The sequence below is a fragment of the Micrasema longulum genome, unplaced genomic scaffold, assembly GCF_059751315.1.
Source record: "Micrasema longulum isolate JH-2025_06_02 unplaced genomic scaffold, ASM5975131v1 h1tg000678l, whole genome shotgun sequence".
Classification (NCBI taxonomy): Eukaryota; Metazoa; Arthropoda; class Insecta; order Trichoptera; family Brachycentridae; genus Micrasema; species Micrasema longulum.
This window is the reverse complement of record NW_028277874.1, coordinates 2016328-2037463: the sequence shown is the minus strand read 5'-3', so window position 1 is coordinate 2037463 and position 21136 is coordinate 2016328. Positions and strand designations below refer to the sequence as shown.

General features: G+C 32.4%; 1 protein-coding gene and 1 long non-coding RNA gene across 2 annotated transcripts in view; both read right to left on the bottom strand.

The window, feature by feature from the left end:
* The window catches only part of LOC148279729 (uncharacterized), a 65428-nt gene extending 45716 nt beyond the window's left edge, over positions 1-19712 (bottom strand). Inside the window, exon 1 of the mRNA XM_088229520.1 lies at positions 19508-19712. Coding sequence (XP_088085646.1) covers positions 19508-19712 — 205 coding nt within the window. The remainder of the gene's footprint in view (positions 1-19507) is intronic.
* On the bottom strand, positions 15160-19305 carry LOC148279730 (uncharacterized). Its single transcript, XR_015822793.1, has 3 exons — positions 19270-19305; positions 18937-19173; positions 15160-15609 (listed from the first exon to the last, which is right to left on the bottom strand). It is a non-coding gene; the product is annotated as an uncharacterized LOC148279730 (long non-coding RNA).
* Positions 19713-21136: the final 1424 nt, after the last annotated feature.

The window sequence follows — 21136 nt, the reverse complement described above, 5'->3', positions numbered from 1 at the left end:
AAATATTAAAAAAACGCTTAGCTGTCAAATGTAATTTTATCTAGGTATTATTATTTATTATTTTACTAGCATAAACGGCAAAAATGCCTTTTACAAAAATTAAAATATAAACACATTAGTTTAATTGACGCATTCAATACTTTTTACCCAAGATTTCGAAACAAAAATAAAACTTAAAAATTATAAAACACATTCAGTGGAAGTTTAAAAAAATTTAAAAATAAATGTCAAAATTAAATCATAATCATTCCCTTTCCGCACCTAGATGATCAGTTCACGCTTTAGGTACCAGTCCAGGGACTATGAAATATTTTTATTGTAAAAACACCCCTTTAAATAAATATTTTATAACAACCATGTCATGAATCAAACCCGAGACCTCTTGCATGGTAGGCAAATGCCCTGACCACTATACCACGAGACCGACGTCAAATTAAATGATAAAATACTTTAAAGGATTAATATAACAAGAAAATCATGAATCACTGTTTCATAATTATACTTGGGGTTTAATTACTATTCACCATCTTAGAAAAAGTTCAATTGGTTTGTTTTACAAGAACAATACCCTACTCTTAATATTTACGATACGTGGGAATAACTATTTCCGAGATCCTAAAGTCTATTTAATACGGCATTACAAGTATACACTGTCCGTGAATTGTTGTTATAAAGCATTCCGTGTAAGTCTGTAATAAAAGATAGGTATATGCATTTGAAATTGTATCGAAGAATATCTACAAATTGTTTGTTTTTTAAGCGTGTGTCTTTGTTAATTTACCAAATATAATAAAATATATAAATAACAGACGTTGTCCTGCCTGAACGTTGGTTTGCCTGCTATTAGATTGAAAAAAAACTTTTCATTGATAATTAGGTACTTAGGTACTTGTTTATGATTGAATTCCAAAACTAAAAAATATAAATATTTAAATACTGAGTTTAAGAAGGGACCTAGGTACTTGTTTATGGCTGAATTCCAAAACATAAAATAATTCATTTTCTAATATAAAATTCTTTTTGCCCAGGTCAAACTCGGCTTTTCTCACCAACAGGAGTGCAATTTATTCATGTATGCGATTTTCAAAAATGTATTGAATTTCAGTTAATATTATTTTAGTATTACCGAAAATCAAATTAAAATTAATAAATGGGAAAAATTATAAGGAAATAATCTGATTTGAGACCTATGAAAGCAAAAAACAACACCCTTTAATTTTTTTTGTACATGCATTCTCGTCGGATGCAACCCCGGTAGGTCGATAAAAAAAGATGAACGCTTCTAACTATTTTTTTACAGATTCGATTGAAAATTTTATATCTACGAACACGCGCAGCGCAAATATTTACATTTTGCTAAAACCGCACGTAAATCGGCTGAGCCGTTTGGGAGTTCAGTTACATCACACGTACAGAAGAATTATATATATATATATATAAATATAAGTTAAAAAACAACTCTGTAATTTTTAATTTTAACATGGTCGGAAATTAAATCTGGGACCAAATGCATAGCAGCTTGACGCGCTAATAGATACACCACGACGCGATTCTAAATATCTGGGTATTTTTTAACACACATACATGTTACATTGTGTATATTTATTTTTTTATTTATATTTCTTGGAAGTTCATTAGCGTCTTGTTTAATTTGTATTATGCATAATCCACGAACGAAGCATCTGCCAAATTATGTCTTGTTCGTTTGGTAAAATAAATAACGGAAGCTAGGTGGAGATTTAACACTGGTTATTTTCAAATCTTCCTGCCACAAGTTTCCGAAACAATAAAGACAAAAATAAACGTATTTTCTGCCTCGTGGTGCGTGCTCGCGTGACTGAATAGGTACTGTGCTCGGGGTCCGGGGTTCCATTCCCGGAAGGGCTGATGTAAAATATTTACAAAATGTTATTTCGTTGAAATATTCAGGGCTTTGGATCTTTGGTATTCCAAATAGTTGGAGACTGGCTGGATTTCCTCCGAAGGGAGTTATTGAGATCTGAATTTGTTGCAAAAGAGAGGGAAAACATTTTTGAGAAGGGAATATGGAATTCTAGGCATTTACAGGGCTTAAGACCGCGCTGCCCTAGTTCTTGTATATTAAATAGACCATTTTGCAAATTGTACAAAAGACATTTTATTTGCTTTTTGAGTCAAATAAGTAAAATCAGTGAGTGAAAATCGGCACTCAAAAAATGCTGAAAAAAGTATTTAATAACGGAAAAAATCATCATTTTTTAGCTACATGAACGCGTAATAAGATAATGAACATATTGGCATTCATCTCAATTTTAAAAAAAGGTATATTGAACATACAAGAACTAGGGCAGCGACCTGTCATTGGCTGGTTTAAGTGGTCACTTTACACACTGCGTAGCATTCACCATTCTGCCTATGTTTAAATATACACATTTCCTCAACTCTTCCATCTGTCGACTTTAAGTGAAGTTAGGGATATTGAAGGTTGTAAATGTAAAGATTTGTTCGCGCTTTTACTTACTGAATTTGGTTAGCAGAGGAAGAAATATAATCGTAATGTAAAACAAAAATTGCTTGCCTGTTTTTAGTTTTTAAAACGGATAAGTGGTGGATGCTATCAATGTTGAATTTTGTGAAGAAAAAAAGCTGAAACATTTATCATGTGGGGGAGATTAATCCGGCTGAACCAAATCTCCGTTTATTCAGCCGGACGAATCTCACCCGCATGATAAAGGTTTCAGTAGCTCAATCACAAATAACTATCGACGTGCTAATAAGCGACGTGATAACAATTTCTCACCGTGGTTGTTTATCGTATTCGCGATCATAATGGGACATCCGTGAACACCTAATATTAAATGCCAAAATATTTACGTTTCGCAACGTATAATCCTGCTGCGCAATCACATATTTGAATTTCACTGATGTAAATATGAAAAGTATTCCTAAACTGCTATTTTTATTTATTTATTATATATTGTGCTATTCATTGTATTTAGCCGGCGGTTGCCATGAAAATTGTAATTTAATTTTCACTTCTTTTCTCCTTACTATTTTAATGTAATGCAAATGCAATAAATTGTATTATTTTTTATAGTAAATGTCGATTTTTCGCCAGTGAAATTTATTTATTTACGAGGAAAACAAAAAACAAACCGACACGAGCGGTGACTTAAAGATGACACACACTTTGACTTACGACTGCGATAACTTAAACATGTTCATTATTGTTCATTGTGATCGCTCAAATGCTTAGCATATTTTTAAGCACATCGATAGTGATTAAGCTTTAGCTCTTTTACTTCACAAAAGTAAACAGATGGAAGAGTTGATAAAATATGGATGTTTAAACATAGACAGAAAATTGAATGTTACACAGTATATAATGTGGTCACTTTAAAGGGGGCAGATAAAGGATAGTACAGTTATGAATGTGAAATAGAACCCGATTCTAGACGATTGTTTTCGACTCGATAGCTTCTCTAAGGTAAAAATCCTGAAAACGGGAATCGAGTCGAGATAAGTCCGCCTCGTAGTTTAGTGGTTAGCGCACTCTTCTACCATGTTTGAGGTCCTTGGTTGGATCTCCGGCAGGAGTATGTAATATATTGGGTCAAAGGTGGGTCCAAACTACAATGTTTTATAGTCTCTGTGCTGGCATAAAAATGATCTAGATACGCTGCAATTGGAGTACTAAGGCAGTGCCCTATGCAATATTGGGTGCGGATAGAGAAATTATCACGATAAACTTAAATTTAAATTATTTAAACAAGTAAATACAGTTTTTTTATTTTTTTATTAAGAAAGTCTGGAAGTTATTATAAAATAGGACAGTTAAGTATGCTTTCTCGGTATTACCGATGAAGATAGCATTTGTAATAAGGAAATAACACATACTACGAATACCGATAAAAATATATTAAATGGATTTAGAATAACTAATTGTATTTTGAAAATCAAAATGGATATTGTGGAGAAATGTTTTAATACATAAATGTAAATTAAATTTTAAAAAAAAAATACGTTGCGAGAAAAACGCGACTTGTTTGGCCTTGGTTGTTGTGACGTCAAGATTCTCGATAATTTTCTTAACAAATTTCAATGGCCAGGAACAAATAAACATGAATCGTGACGTATTAGGGGCGTGGCCAACGGAATGACCAATTTCGCGGAAATTTAAAATTACAAATTTAATTTTTTTGTTTTACTGGACAGTATTTCATAGACCTTTATTACTTAAAAAATGTAACATGAAAAACCGTGATATTTCTCTATTACGACCCTATGTATCTGTAAAATAGCGACCGTGATTCGTGATGAATAAGTAGTAATAAAATATTATACCTGCATTTTCTACGTCATAATTTCCTACCTCATACATTTTAATATCACGTTAATTATTCAAGCTTGATGAGCATGAGAAAATATATTATTCTAGAGTGTGTATTGATTTAGCAAACATAATCTATGATGTTGTCATGCAACTTGACTTGCGAAATTGACCAGAAGAATATTATGTTGGCTCCGTTGAATGTAAAAAACGTAAAGAGCCATAGAAATGGAACGAAGAATTCTGACTGAAGTCACTTTTACGGGCAACTAAAGTTAGCTCACACGTCGAAACTACAAGTTTTTTTTTTTACAAAATATAGGTATTTTATAAGTTTTATTTTGGTATTTTTGTTACATGCAGATCAGTCCCTGGGCTGTCAGGGACTATGAATATTTTAGATCGACCATGTCGGGAATCAAACCCGAGGCCTCCTGTATAGGAGACAGACGTGCCGGTCATTTGACCACAAGGTGGACCACATCGTTTGCTTCTCAAACAACGCTGTTCATGAGTTTGGCTAAAGAACTTATCCAATTCGATTCATTTATTTAAAAATAGCATTTAAATTACAACAAAACTTGAGTTTAAATCTGACCAGTATATTCATATATGTATAAAACATCACTTACTGCCTCTGCAAAAACGTCGTGAAATAGCGGATATAATTTATTTACTTAAAATTGCCTCTGGTTCAATTGACTGTCCTGAACTACTTTGCAAACTTTCTATCAATGTTCCTTCCAAAGTTTTAAGAAATAACCCTCTTCTTCACATACCTCTTGTTTCATTTAATTATAGGCAAAATTCATATTTATGGCGAACTTTTAATAATTTTAATGTAATAAATAAATCATTTAACATAGATTTATTTGAAAATAATCTTAATAACGTGCGGCGTTTGCTTTCGAAATAGCTCGTAGTATTTTTTTCTTTTCTTTTAAATTTACATTTAATTACTATTCATTTTATGTTCGAGAATCTTTTTTAACTTACTGTGATGCTACTTGTGAAAACCTGTAATTGGCTTATTTGTTATTTGTTTTGTTATATAAATATGATATAATTATAGCTGTTGGTTATCCAAATAAATAAAATAAAAAAAAAAAAAAAAAAAAAAAAAAAAAAAAAAAAAAAAAACAATATTTTGAGTTTGTCCAAATTTTTGTACACAAAGACTGGATTTAACTCCCTGGAGAGCTGTTTATATTAACATATTACAACAGAGACAAAGAACATTTAAGAGAAGGTAATATAGAAGTCAAGGCATCTACAGGGCTTATGACCTGTCAATGGTTGGTTTAAATGGTTTAGCTGTCAATGGCTGGTTCAAATTGAAGGTATATAGATTTTCAAATATGGGCAGAATTGTGAATGTTACACAATGTGTAAAGTTGAAATTAGACATCTTAGAAATCTTACCGATCTTAAGAAAGCGATAAATAAAAAAAAAAACAAAATAAATAATCAAATAAACAATATTTCCTTAAGTTCCCTTCTGTCTAGTTTTAGAAATAAATGTCGTATCCCCCTCACTTTTACACCTTTACAAGAACAGCATGACAAAGAGGCTTGACTTATGAACTCCATATGTTTAGATAGAATACTTAATAGAAGCAGTTAAAATAAAATAGGTTTAGATTCATTAGTAAAATATCCGGCGGCCTCCGTAGTGTAGTGGTCAAGACGCTTGACTTACACACGGTATGTTCCGCGCTCGATTCCCGGTGAGAACACAAAACTTAAATTGTGTTTTATCAAGCCTGGGTGTTCTGCGATGTAATTAACTACTTTGATTGAGCTGCCTGGCCTGTGTGGTGCAAAAAAAATACCTTGACAACGAATCTCGTGTAGCTTTGAAACCGTTGGGTAAAAACTAAAAAATAATAAGCGGTTAAAAAAAATCATTTCAATTTCAACGAAAGCATTGGATTATCTTTTAGCGTAAACACATACTATTAGAATATATTAATGTTTCAGTTATTTTTTGTTCTAAGTGGGCGGTTTTTGTCATTTTCTCTGCAGCATTTTTGTTTCAATGACTAACCCTAAGTGATTCAACTGTGACCAACCGAGTCACGGAATACATTCATAATAATCTTTTGTAAAAAGAGAGGAAATAACTTATCGATTTTACTATTTCATATCCTACTTGGACATTGTGTACGTTAGCTTAAAATTTGTCAAGTTAAACTGAGTGCAAATGCTTTTATTTTTTAAATATTTTTTGCCAAGTGGTCAAGTATTAAAATTATAGACAAGACTGTAGTAATATATTTTATACCTAACTAGCTTTTACCCGCGGCCTCGCTCACGTGTTATTACTGAGAAATTATTCGTGTAATAATTAATTATGTCTGTCGGTAATCAATAAGAGTTTTCGTTTATAAATAAGAATATCAGGATTAAAAGTAGATTGGTCTTCCAATTATCTCTATGAAAGAAACATTATGATTCGTTAATCAATGGTTACGTCGTATTGTTGTTCTGTTTACAAATCCAAAATCCTAAAATAATCCTCCATAGAAATGTGAAGAATTTATTTCAAATTGATTCTTTTTGACATCCCACCTTACCGCCTACTCATTTTCAAATAATGCTGCTCATCGTCTTTATATATATATATATATTTCCTCTGTACGTGTGATGTCACCGTACTCCTCCTAAACGGCTTAACCGATTTACGGTTAAGCCGTTTAGGAGGTCTATTTAATACTGCATTACAAGTAAACACTTTTCAGAGAAATATAGATCTTTGCGCTGTGCGTCTTCGTAGATATTAAAATCTTCGATCGAATATGTAAAAAAGGAGTTAGGAGCATAAATGTTTTATTCATCGATCTACCAGGGTTGCCTTCGAGGAGAATGCATTTGCAAAAAAATGAAAAGATGCTGTTTTTTTGTGTATAAAAAAAGGTTGTTTTTGAATGTTTACAAACAGCATTTGTTTGTTGTGGATCTCAATCAGATTCTTTCCTTAAATTCCTTAAAATTTCCACCCATTTATTTCTTTTTATTGGATTTTTAGTAACACTAAAATAATATCAAATTCAATACATTTTTAAAAATCGTATTCCTACATAAGTACACCCCTTTGTTGGTGAGACGACCGGAGTTTGACGTTTGCAAAAAGAATGCCATATTTGAAAAAATATTTATTTTACGTTTTGGAATTCAATCATAAACAAGTACCTAGGTACCTACTTGAATTCAATATAAACAATTTTTGTTTTGGAACTTAATCACAAACAAGTACCTAGGTACCTACTTATCAATGAAAAGTATTTTGCCAACGTTCGGACAGGACAACGTCTGTTGGGTCCGCTAGTTTTTGATAAATCATATATTTTTTGCATCATAATTTTTTTAAATTCGGATAAAAAAATGAGGATCTTATTTTTATTCTCATTAAAATCATATCAATCGATCGATCTGTTGAGACATGAAGGAAACACAAACAACCAAACACATCCTTATCATCATTCCTTTCCGCACCTAATGGTGCATAGGACACTGCATTGGTACACCAATCGCATTGGATCTTGATCATTTTTGTTTCAGGACGGTAAGATGATCAGTCTTTCGCTTCAAGTATTAGTCCAGGGAGTATGAAACTTTCTAGTGTAAAAACACATTTTTAAATAAATATCTCATGCCAACCATGCCGGGAATCGAACCCGAGACCCCTTGCATAGAAGGCAAACGCGCTGACCACTACACCGCGAGGCCAACAAACAAATACACTTTCGCATTTGTAATATAAGTATGGATGGATGTATGCAAGAATTATGAATCGTGTCATAAAAATAAGTTTAAAAGTTGCCAAATTACATTATAAGTTCGTTTTCTAGATTTAAGTAGTTCTAATGTAAAAATTACGGCAAAAGTACGGTTAAAAAGATAAGAAGACAAAGACGATGCAAGTAATGATAGATGCAGGAGCCTTTTGCTGGAAAGATGTGACATTTTGTCACCCCCTCGACAATAGTCGATTGGGCATCTCGATTGCTTTGTCATAATGCCATTCTTGAAAACCCTCCGACAATTTAATTACAAAGACGAATGAGAAAGTGGCAACACTAACAAATCCGTATTTATCCTCGTCTCTTCTGGTCTCCTGCCACACGTAAACCTTTATTGTTTGTTGTCAGACTTCTTCCTTTGAATATTTTGTATTTAGAATACTATGAAAAAAAAAAATATATGTTTTACTGAGACACTGCAAAATTGATAATTACTATTTGCTTTTGACATAACACACACCTACATGTTATTAGAAATATTTCATATTTATTTAATAGATTTTAAAACATATTGTATAATATATATCTCAAATACGTATTTTGACATTGATGAATGATAAAATAATTTTGAAATCACGTTTTTTGCGAAATTTCATTTGAAAATGAATTAAAAACATGAACACGATCACAATACTAGAGAAAAGAACAAAATTAGACTTCCATTTAGGAAAAAGGCAAAGTCACAAAATTCAATTTTATTTAAAGCAATTAAAAAGTATTACGAAATGGAAAAAAATATTTATGAAGAAAAAAACATATCAAAATTTAAAATAATGGTCAAGACATATGTGATAAACAATTTATAAATTAAATATATTTTCAATGTTATTATTAGAACACACATAACAATATGTATGATATGTGTGCCCTACTTTAAGATTTAAATAAAAAAATAAAAAATAAGAACAGTTATATTTGTTGCACATTTGTTGGTACGCCATTATCATACCATTGACCAGTGTTGTAAATTTTAAGTTTAAATACAATAAAAGTACCCACTCGTCATTCAAACATGAATGCCGAGCTTTTTACAAGAAGGAAGTTTGACAGCTGAAGTCACGATGCCGCATTCGATCGTCAATGTCGAATGCTTTGGGGCACTCGATATAAAATCGATTGGTTTTCAATCGACTGCTGTCACCCGTCGAATTACGGAAGTCGCATATGATTTAAAAAACGAACGCGTCCAGCATAAGACCCCTGATCTGTATGGAAGCGAGGAATGGAATTGGAAAAAAAGGAAAAAAGTAGGCTGAATACTGTCGAAATGCCATCTGTTTGGATAAACTATTTCCGATAGGCGCACAAAGGTCGAGATCCGTGAGATATGTATGTAATACAGGCAAAATAACGAAACTGTTTTTCAAAAATTTAAAGGATGCCGAGATATTGGATACTTTTTGGCGGACTTATTGGCTAATACAAATGCTTTCAGGTCATGGCGCTTTCCGAAAATATCTCCATAGATTTTCCATACATGGAGAAAAAGGATATAATGATTGCTGCCCTTGCAATGGACTCTCAGGGCGTCCTCCATTTAATGCGTGATTGTTCTATGTTTGACGCCGAGAGGTTAAACGGCACACAAATCGTTGGGATCGTAAAACATGCGTCGGCATATGATTTTGTGCAACCTGACGTGAGCGTTTTTTTTTTAAATTTATGTTACAACTTGATAAGTAAAACCGTATACCATTTGATACTTAGGTTAGTAATATTTAAATTTATAGCAATAGAGAGGGAAAACATTATAGAGAAGGGAATATTGAAGTCTACGCATCCACAGGGCTTATGACCTGGTTTAAGTGACCAATTTACACACTGTGTAACTCATGTTTAAACATCCATATTTCCTCAACTCTTCCATCTGTTGACTTTAGTAAACTTTATTACGAGGGTGAAAATCATCCGGCTGAACCAAATCACCTACTAAACAACGCCTGACAACAATTTTCCTATTTTTATACTTCTTTATTTGCCAGGTATTTAAATTTAAATATGAATAACTCCCTAGGGAAGGAATCTAGCCAGTCTGCAAGCATTTGGAAATACTCAAACATTGTTGAGTTAACTATCTGGCAAATGAAAAAGAATAAAAATTCGGAAATTGTTTTCAAGCGTTGCCTAGTAGGTGATTTGATTCAGCCGGATGAATTTCACCCTCGTAATAAAGTTTACTAAAGTGAACAGATGGAAGAGTTGAGGAAATATGGATGTTTAAACATGGGCAGAATGGTGAATGTTACACAGCGTGCAAAGTGGTCACTTAAACCACAAACCATCATCAACATAAAAGATCTTCAAATGAAAAAAAAATAAACTGAAGAAATATCTTCTAGATACCTTATAGTGCCTGTTTATAACTAAATTTGTAAAATATAAAAAAAATAAATGTAATAAAAACCTGTCATAAAAAATAAAAAAAATAGTCCCACCGAAAAGTCTTTAGACTTAGTGGGTAACAAATTCTTGTATGTATTTTTTATTTGTAAAATAAACGCTGCTCTGCAGCACTGAAACTGAAAAAAAAAACAGCCAATGGCAGGTCATAAACCCTGTGAATGCCTAGACTTCCATATTCCCTTCACTATAATGTTTTCCCTTTCTGTTGCTATAAATTTAAATACGAATAACTCCCTTGGGAGGAAATCCAGTCAGTCTGCAAGCATTTGGACATACTCAAACATTGTTAGGTTAGTCATGCATAAATTTTTTTTCAACCCTGAAAGCCTTTATATAACTTTTACAAAACAAACATAAAAGAATAGTTGCCTTTTTCGCACATCCGTCGTTGTTCTACGATCCCGACGAAATGTGAGCACAATACGGCCAAATTTTTGGAAACCCAGAGGAAGAAATAAAAAAAGAAGGAACTGCGGAAAGATACATTGATTTTTTGAAGATCTTAGTAATAGATGAAAAAAATAATGAAATAACTCTATAATATATAATAAATATACCCAGATCCGTGAAAAATAACTGTTGTACAGTATTTACATACTAGGAAAAAAAGCTTTGTATGGATAAGCAAAGCAATGAATCACGGGAACAAGAGGGAAAAAAAATGTCGAGATCCGCAAATTGCATACGGCTGAGATGAGCATTATCGACAGAACTAAGAAAGGATTTGTGCGTTGATTTATACATATAGAGCGAATGGACGGCTACAGAACGGCGAAAATTATATACCACGCGAATGTTGATGGATGTAGAAAACAAGGAAGAACAAGAAAGACATGGCATTACCAAATCGAACAAATACTTGAAAATGGACATGTCAAAAGTCGGATAATTATCACGCGTGCATGAGAAGATGAACGAATGCAGTAGAAGCGAGGTCTGTATGTGATATGGCGTTCTATCATGTCTGCCTACCTGTACGGGGAAACGGCGTGATAGTCTGTTTGTTTGTTTTGCCGAATGTAAAATTTCGTGCTAACCCTGAATAAACTAAGCTATGTCATTGACATATTAATACATAGACGCGCCCTATGGAGAAAAATATTTTTTAAAGTAGTGTCATGAAAACGTACCCATAGTTAGTGAGGTTGTTTATTTATACCAGGGCTGGTATTCTAAACGGAATAGCGCGCAAAGAGAGCGCTCTGTTAGCGTGTATTTAGTACGTAAATACGCGTTAAAAATGCTTTCTTTACGCGCTTTTGTGTTCAGAATACTACCCAAGGCTGGTATTCCAAACGCTTTCGCGGCCGTATAAAAGACATATATCTCGTTTTTTTAAATGTAAATACACGTGTTTTCTACGGCCGCGAGAGCGGTTTAAAATACTACCCCAGGGCTGTCACGCATAGCTGGCGGTCTAAGAACGATTAAATACGCGTAGAGCATGACTGAGCGTTTGAGCTTGAGTTAAGTGTCATAATTTTTGAGGGCTCAGGGCATGTCTATGTGTACTAATGTGTCAATAAGCTATGTCCATTGTACGATTGAGTCTCATTTAAAAATATTTTTTTTCAATATTTTCTTCAAAAGTGTAGTAAATTAAAAATATAAATCACTATACTACAATACTCATGATTGCCTATTAAAACACTGAATAGTTTCAACAATGAGTTACAGTAAATTTTAATGATTTAAAAAAACTAAATTTGTCATCTTGTTGAAGACAGCTTGTTTCATTGTTTTTAAAAATAAATAACCATCACTCAGTTAAATCTGTAGCGTGAAGAATCGAGTGGAAACGATTTCATTATGAAACTCAAGCAACGTAGTAAGTTAGAGATATAGTGTCATTGGCACAAGTCATCCAACTAAAGATGATAATAATATTGTCACGATCGTATAACAACGACGCATGTGATTTTGACACAATGTCACACCTTGATAAATACAAAAGTATTTAATTTGATACTTGGATTAGTATTAAATATTTTTTTTTTCAAACCTGGAAAAAAAAGCCTCTGTATAAGCTTTTTAAGATCTAATATAAAGGAATGTCAATGCCACATCTTTCACACATCCGTCGTTGTTCTACGAAGCGGACGATATATTCACAAATTTTTGTTCCTCTTTTTTTTAAATTTAAAAATAGCACCAAAAGTAAAATAAAATAATAAAGATTTTACGCCAGTCAAAAGAAAATTTTCTGTTCTACAAGACACTGTGTTTACTTTTATGTTAAGGCTGTAGTCGGGTAAAACGCACGAAAATGAATAAATCATACGATTTTGCCATTTAAAAACGAATAAAAGTTGCGCAATAATAAAAAAAACATTAATTAGATAAAAACAATAATTTTTAGGGGCATTCCCATTAAAAATTATACTTTAAAGTTTTATATAACTAAAATATGGTTACTTATCGACCGGCAGATTACTGCATTTCAAATGTAGACTAAACTTTGGTATTTCGATTCTCATGTAAAAACTAAGTTTTGAACTAAAATTGGTTCTTGTGATTTGAAGGTAATAAATTGAACATTTAAACAGAGGAAGCGAAATATTCATTTTTTGTTTTTGAAACAAAATACAACCAATACAGATCACATAAATTTTGTGACATTTTCTTTTATTTCTACGTAAAATTATGCATTTGGTAAAAAAAAATTGTGATTGAAATATTTTAGTTAAAACCTTTTTTTGTAGAATTACATTTTTTTTATAGAAAATAATTCTGGTTGTAATATTCAATTTCTAATAATATTTTATTTAGGTTTTTTTTATTTTCATACCAATACCGGTAAGGGCCTTATATGAGAATTGAAATACCAAAGTTTAGTCTAAATTTAAAATGGTGTAATCTGCCGATCTAAAAGTAATTATATTTTAGTTGTTTCTACTAAAAAAAATGTTTTTTTAATTTTTTTTATTGCGCAACTTTTATTCGCTTTTTAAATGGCAAAACCGCATGATTTACTTTAATTTTTTTACTTAAACTTTTAATTTAAAACTTTTTTTTTTCCTTTTTTTTCCTCATTTTTCGTACGTTTTACCCGACTACAGCCTTAAATACATTATTCAATTTCGTATTTTTTGACGTTTAATCATCAGTGATGCCATTAATGAAGCAAAGTTAAGGTGCACGCAAAAAATAAAAATCCCCAAATGAATCACTCTCAGAAGATTCAGAACACCACCCTTTGGGCTTGGAGAGCGAGAACTATTCACGTGGCCCGGCACAATAAATCTTGACAGGTCGCAGTGACGTCAGGAGCTTTCATAGCACTGACCCCCACCTCTAAGAATATGAGTAAGAGATGATACTAAAATTTAACTTACTGGGGTTTTTTACGTTCTCAGTTGGCATTTGTAACTATAAATACCGATTACTTTTTAATGACACTGAATTAAACTGCTGTTAAACCAAACCACACGTCTATTTATACCAAATAATGAAACACTTTGATAAGACTTTCGTTTTGGCAATCGCAGATGATATTAAGACAAATAAATATACACAAGCTATATAGTGACTTATAACTGTACTATTGCCAGGCACAAAAATAATATTAGCTGTATGAAATAAAAATAAAAACATTTAGTTTTGAACCACTTATTATTTAGATTTAAATTTGTTTTAGAATATGGAAGTCAAGGTGTTGACAGGACTTATGACCTGGCTGATTTATTTATTTATTTTATTTTTATTTTATTTAACTTTTGTACATAATGTTATTTGTACATTGGGGGGCTTATGGCCAAATGAAAATTTCTTCCAACCAACCAATAAAATAAAAGTTTTATTTTTATAATTCAAGTTACAGAACATATAACAGTCGGGTTGTGGTCCCGTGGCTAGTGTCTCGGACTCACAGACCAAAGGTCCGTGGTTCGAATCCCACTCTACCCCAACTTGATTCCATTTTCTAATAGTGAGTTATTTACAACTCGTTGAGAATGGCCCTCAAAATTAAATATTTGGGTAAATTATAAGAACGCAAATATTTCTTTTTTAAAAAAAAAAAAAAAAAATATTCAAAAGAAAAAAAATATTAAAAAGCTAAAGATATATAAAAATAGAAATAAACGTATTTGTTTATAAATTACCTTAAATCAAAACTATTACTCAACGGGAAAAAGGAAAAAAGAGGAAAGAGGAAAAAGGAAAGGAGGAGAGATTTATTTACACCTTTTATCAAAATACAATTTTACGTTCACTTTGCCCAGCTAACAAAGGTACATACCCCGCTCCAAGCTAGGCAATTACATTCTAATATATAATAATAGTTAACAAATGAATATAGAGAACAGACAAATAAAATATAAACTTATTCGTATGCACATTTTGATACATATACATACACACATACATACACCCATGCGCATACACAAATACACATGCATACATTCATAAAAACATACACTATTTATTTATGCGAAACTTCATGGTTGCCATCCATCAATATATTTTTAAAAAATATTCCTTATTTTCATATTTCATTTTCGACATCCAGTAACAATCTCCAATCCGTGGCATGCTTCAACTTTTCTGACCCTCTACGACCAATGTCATGAAAGAGCGAGGTCAACACCGCAACTTGACAACACTCCCGTCTTTCCACGATTCTGGCAAAAGGTTATGGACCTTTTTGCCTACGTAATAGTGTTGTCTCGATGTCAGAACAGTGTTGACCCCTTCACCTAGTATCAGATCCCTATTAGAGTATCTTGCATTATGGTTGTGGTTGACGCTTGGGTAAATGTCTCTATTTATGTGTGTAACCACTACCGTTCTCAATATATACTGTTGAATAATATTCAGTACTCTGAATTCTTTGAAGAGCAAGTCAATTGGATAGCGAAATGTTTTTTTAAAAATTACTCGGATAAAAGGTTTTTGTGCGATTACTACAGGTTCAAGAGCGGGATTTAAGTGGCCACTATAAACACTGTGTAACATTCATCATTCTGCCCATGTTAAAACATCCACATATCTTCATCTCTTCCATCTGTTGACTTTTGCAAAGTAAAGGAGCTGAAACCTTTATCATGTGGGTGAGATTCATCCGGCTGAACCAATTCATCCACCAGGCATTGCCTGAAAACAATTTTTTAATTTAAATACTTTATATACCAGTTAGGTTGATCAACAATGTTTTGAGTACGTCTAAATGTATGTAGACAGGCCGGATTTCCTCACTAGAGAATAATTTAGATCTAAATTTGTTGTAATAGAGACGGAAATAATTTTTGAGGAGGGAATATGGAAGTCTAGGCGTTTACAGGGCTTTTGACATGTCATTGGCTGATTAAAGTGGCCACTATACACACTGTGTAACATTTACCATTCTGCCCATGTTTAAACGTGCACATTTCCTCAACTTTTCCATCTGTTGACTTTTGTAAAGTAAAAGAGCTGAAACCTTTAACATGTGGGTGAGATTCATCCGGCTGAAAAAATTCACCTACTATGCAACGCCCGAAAACAATTGTATAATTTTTATATTTCATACCAGTTAGTATAATCAACGATGTTTTGAGTATATCACAAACAATTTCCAAGGGAAGAAATCCAGCTTGTCTACAAACATTTGGAACTACTAAAATTAAAAATTATGTTAATATTCATTTCTAAATCTAGGGATAATGGAGCTTTTGTAGCTTCGAAACCAGTCAGTAATTAATTACGTGATAAATAATTAAAACAAAGTTCTTTTATTCCAATATTTTGAGTTTATCCAAATGTTTGTAGATAAAAGACTGGTTTTCACCCCCTAGGGGGTCATTAATATTAACAAAGGACTAGAGGGATGGATAACATAAAAAATGGAATATGGGAGTCTAGGCGTTTACATTTTTTATGCTTATAACCTGTCATTGCTAATTTAAGTAGCCACTTTACACATTGTGTAATACTCACCATTTTGCCTTTGTTTGAACATTCATATTTCTTAAATTCTTCCATTTGTTGATTTTGGTGAAGTAAGGGGGCAGAAACCTTTATTATTGTCTTCCTTTAACCCTTCAGGGATTCGTCTGATCGAATTATTTCACATACTAGTGAATTTCTTCACAACAATAAAGGTTTCAGCTCTTGAACATCTCCAAAATCAACAAATGGAAGAATTGAAGAAATAAATGTTCAAATATAGCCAAAATTGTGAATGTTGCACAGTGTATAAAATGGCCGCTTAAACTAGCCAATGACATGTCATTAGCCTGGTACACGCCTAGACTTCAAAATTCCATTTTCTAAAATGTTCTCAACCCTGTTGTAATTTGTTTAAGTTATTTTATTTCAATTTTAATTATACAATAAATAACCACAGAGTTAAAATTTAAAACGTTTTTTTTTAAACATTTATTTTATCTATCGATGCAAAATACTGGACAAAATGATTCGGAGAAAAAATGGGTAATATTCTTTGGTAAAAGAACTACCTGGTAAAAGAAAAGGTATAAAAATTGTAAAATTGTTTTCAGGCGTTGCCTAGTAGGTGATTTGGTTCAGCCGGATGAATCTCACCCACGTGATAAAGATTTCAGCTCTTTTACTTCACAAAAGTCAACAGATGGAAGAGTTGAAGAAATGTGGATGTTCAAACATGGGCAGAATGGTGAATGTTACACAGTGTGTAAAGTGGCCACTTAAACCAGCCAATGACAGGTCATAAGCCCTGCAAATGCCCAGACTTCCATATTCCCTTCTCAAAAATGTTTTCCCTCTCTGTTGAAATAAATTAAAAATTAAAAATATATTGTTTATTTTGTTATTTATTATTGTTAACAAAAAATCTAAATTTAATATTTGGCTTGTTAGGTCCATATGTGTTGATGTAATATTAAGTAATCACTGTTAAAATATAGAAGGATGTAATTAATTCATTGAGTATACCTTGATAAAAAAAATTGTGTAGATATAAAACCGGTAGGTTGAATTAAAATAGTGGTTAAAAACAAAGCTATTTTAGATTAATTTAATTATAATGAACTAGCGGACCCGACAGACACTGTCCTGCCAGAACTTGGCTTGCCTTGGAAAAGACTTTTCATTGATAAGTAGGTAGGTACCAAGGTACTTGTTTATGGTTAAATTCTAAAACATAAAATAATTAATTTTCAAATATATAATTCTTTTTGCAAATATCTAACTCGGTTCTTTTCACTAACAGGGGTGCACTTTATTCGTGAATGCGATTTTCAAAAATGAATTGAATATCAGTTGAAAAAATTCAATAAAAAGAAATAATAGGAAGAAATTATAAGGAATGTAAATAAAGAAGCTGATTTAGGATCCATAAAAAGTAAATGTTGTTTGTAAACATTCAAAAACAAACTTTTTTAAAAACAAATAATAACACCCTTAAATATTTTCGTATGTGCATTCTCGTCGGATGCAACCCTGGTAGGTCGACGAAAAAAAGATTTATGCATCTAACTTTTTTTAACAGATTGTATTGAAAATTTTAACTATTACAAACAACAATATTTTGAGTTTGTCCAAATTTTTATAGACAAGGACTGGATTCAACTCCCTGGGGAGCTGTTGACATTAACATATTACAACAGAAATGAAGAACATTTTAGAGAAGGTAATATAGAAGTCTAGGCATCTACAGGGCTTATTTTATTTTATTTATTTCGAAGAAATGACCTATTATGCTTATGGCTGGTTTGAGTGGCTACTTTACACACTGTGTAACATTCACCGTTCTGCACATATTTGTCCATCTAAAATGTTCTTCATCTCTGTTGTAATATGTTAATGTTAACAGCTCCCCAGGGAGTTGAATTCAATCCTTGCCTACACAAATTTGGACAAACTCAAAATATTGTTGATATATCCACCTGGTCCATGAAGAAGTATAGAAATTGAAAAAAAAAAAAAAATTAAGGCTTTGCCTAGTATGTAGGTGAAATAATTCAATTAGATGAATCTCACCCGCATAAATAAAGGTTTCAGCTATTTAACTTCACCAACATCAACAGATGAAAGAATTGAAGGAATACAGATGTTTAAATATGGGTAGAATGGTGAATGTTACACAGTGTATAAAGTGGCCACTTAAACCAGCCAATGACAGGTCATAAGCCCTGTAGATGCCTAGACTTCTATATTATCTTCTCTTAAATGTTCTTCATCTCTGTTGTAATATCTTACAAACAAGCTTATCGCAAAGATCTACATTTCGCTGAAAACCGCATGTAAATCGGTTAAGCTGTTTAAGAGGGGTTCAGTGACATCACACGTACGGAAAAAATTATATATATAAAGATAACCACAAAGTTATAGTTTCATGTATAAATTGTGTGTTATTCTTTTTGAATCTCAACCATATCACAACAATATATGAGTGTACAACACAAAAAGCAAGATACAAATAAAGCAAATTATGTAAAAAAAAACATGTAAACACATAATTACCACGTAAAAAGCATAGCTGACAACATCAAATGTGATTTTTAACTTAACTTTATTAAATTTCAATTTTCACATAACTTTATTTAAGCATTTAAAATGCAATCACTTTTTGTAAGTTTTCCACGTCACGGAAACACGCAGGTTTACACTTTGAAACATAATTTTAAGTGAAAAATCACGTTTTCTTACACTTAAAGCACACTGTGATATCAAGATTATAATTATAACTTCTTTGTTTCACTGCAACAAAGAAAAACAAGACAATTAAAATTTTGAAATAGAAAACAAGAAATAAATAGTATCGTCAAAACATGATAATTAAACTTGGCACGTAACAGAATGATGTAAATAATTAAAGGTTTTATTGATCAGAATACGAAGAATTTGCGTTAATAATTAAATACTCGAATAAGCTTTAGATTTATGGATAGATGAACGAATATTAAATCAGATTACATCGCGTTCAAAAGAATTGATTAACCAGCTGTCAAAAAAGCGTTTGTCTTTTGTTTTTTTTTTACAAGCGGGAATTAGTATTTTCAAAATTCGAATTAAATTTTCAGTGTTGCCAGACCTTCTCCGAGTGTGCAGCTACTCCGCGGCGCGGCTCCGAAGAAGATGTGCGTCCTGTAGTGGTGGTCGTCCATAGGTGAGTAGGCGCGGCAAGGGGCCGCCTGCTCGCGGGGCCGCCGCCCCCCGCGCGGGGCGCGCCCCCCTCCGCCGCCCCCGCCGCCGGACCCGCGCTCCGGCCTGAAGTTCTTGCGGAACATGAGATTCATGGCTGACACTCGCGGAAAGTGACAGCTCGCCGGAAAACGCGGGAAAGCGAACAAATCCCACTTTTAATTGTTTGGGAATTTTTACGTATTCCTCAAAACTTTGCGTTGATTCACTTTACAGAATGTATTATTGAGTGTATTTACACATAAAGGCGCGTCGGATTATGTTTTTTTACTGTTAAAATACAGTTTTTTCCATAAGGCTGTTTAGTCACTTTTTGTTTTATTTCATGTTAAGTAGGTACTGTAAAAAACCGTTCATTAAAATAACAATATAATTTTAGCGATTATATTGTGAATACCTTAAAAGATTTTCTTCTAGAATATTCTATTCATACACAATTGAATGATATCAAATAAATTCATTGTTTTGACTATAGGAACTGGCAATGCAGTATATTTTTTTAAATATGAATAACCGTTGCTAAACGTTTACTGTTAATTTTTTTACGTAAATGATTCTACTTTGCTTTATGTCCCGTTAAATTTGTATCTTGTTGTTGAAAACTAAATAACGTCTGTTTGAATAAACCAATATTTGAACAGTAGGAAGGGATATCTTTTGGCATCACAAGTTCATAAATACAGGTTATAAGCACTGTTAATACCAAGATTTCTATATATTCTCCCTTCAAAGAGGTTATCATAACTTAACATAACACCTAGTGCATCAAATCCGGATTAATTATCTACGAAAATTTGGATATTACTCGTACCCGCCTTTCTAGGGGTGCTTAAAATTTAATACATTTTTTGTTTGAAGTATAAATGATGGTTTGCCGTTTTTTAACTGTGCTCTATGTTAAGAGAACCGTCATTTTGTGTTTTTACTAAATCAATAAATAAAACTATTCTTTAGTCTGAGATTTTTTTTTTGTATTTTTTGCACGGTTTTATAAGGATATTTTTACAATATTATTATTTCAGCGAATTGTGATAAACACGAGACTTATTTATGGCGTAATTGGCTAAACATATTGTTCGTACGTGATATTGTGCTGTAAACTATTGCATCACAAGGCGGAAATATCAACACTCTATTTCCTTTTTCAGGATTTTTTCCTTAGTGATATAATTCAACTCTTTTTTTAGGTTTTAGCACTTTGACTTCATAAAAGTTAACAGATCGAAGAGTTGAGGAAACGTAGTGTTCAAACATAAGCAGGATAGTGAATGTTACATAGTGTGTAAAATGGCAATTTAAACCAACCTATGACAGGTCATAAACCCTTTAAATACCATCTCACAAATATTCACTTCTCAAAATTTTTTCCCTGTCTGTTGCAATAAATTTGAATCAATATTTCACCTTGACCCGGCCAGAAATCGAACCAGGGGACTTCAAGCATAGTAGGCGTTTGGTATTGAAAAAAAAAAATATTTTAATGTACCATACAGCATTACTGCCAGTTACAATGTACATA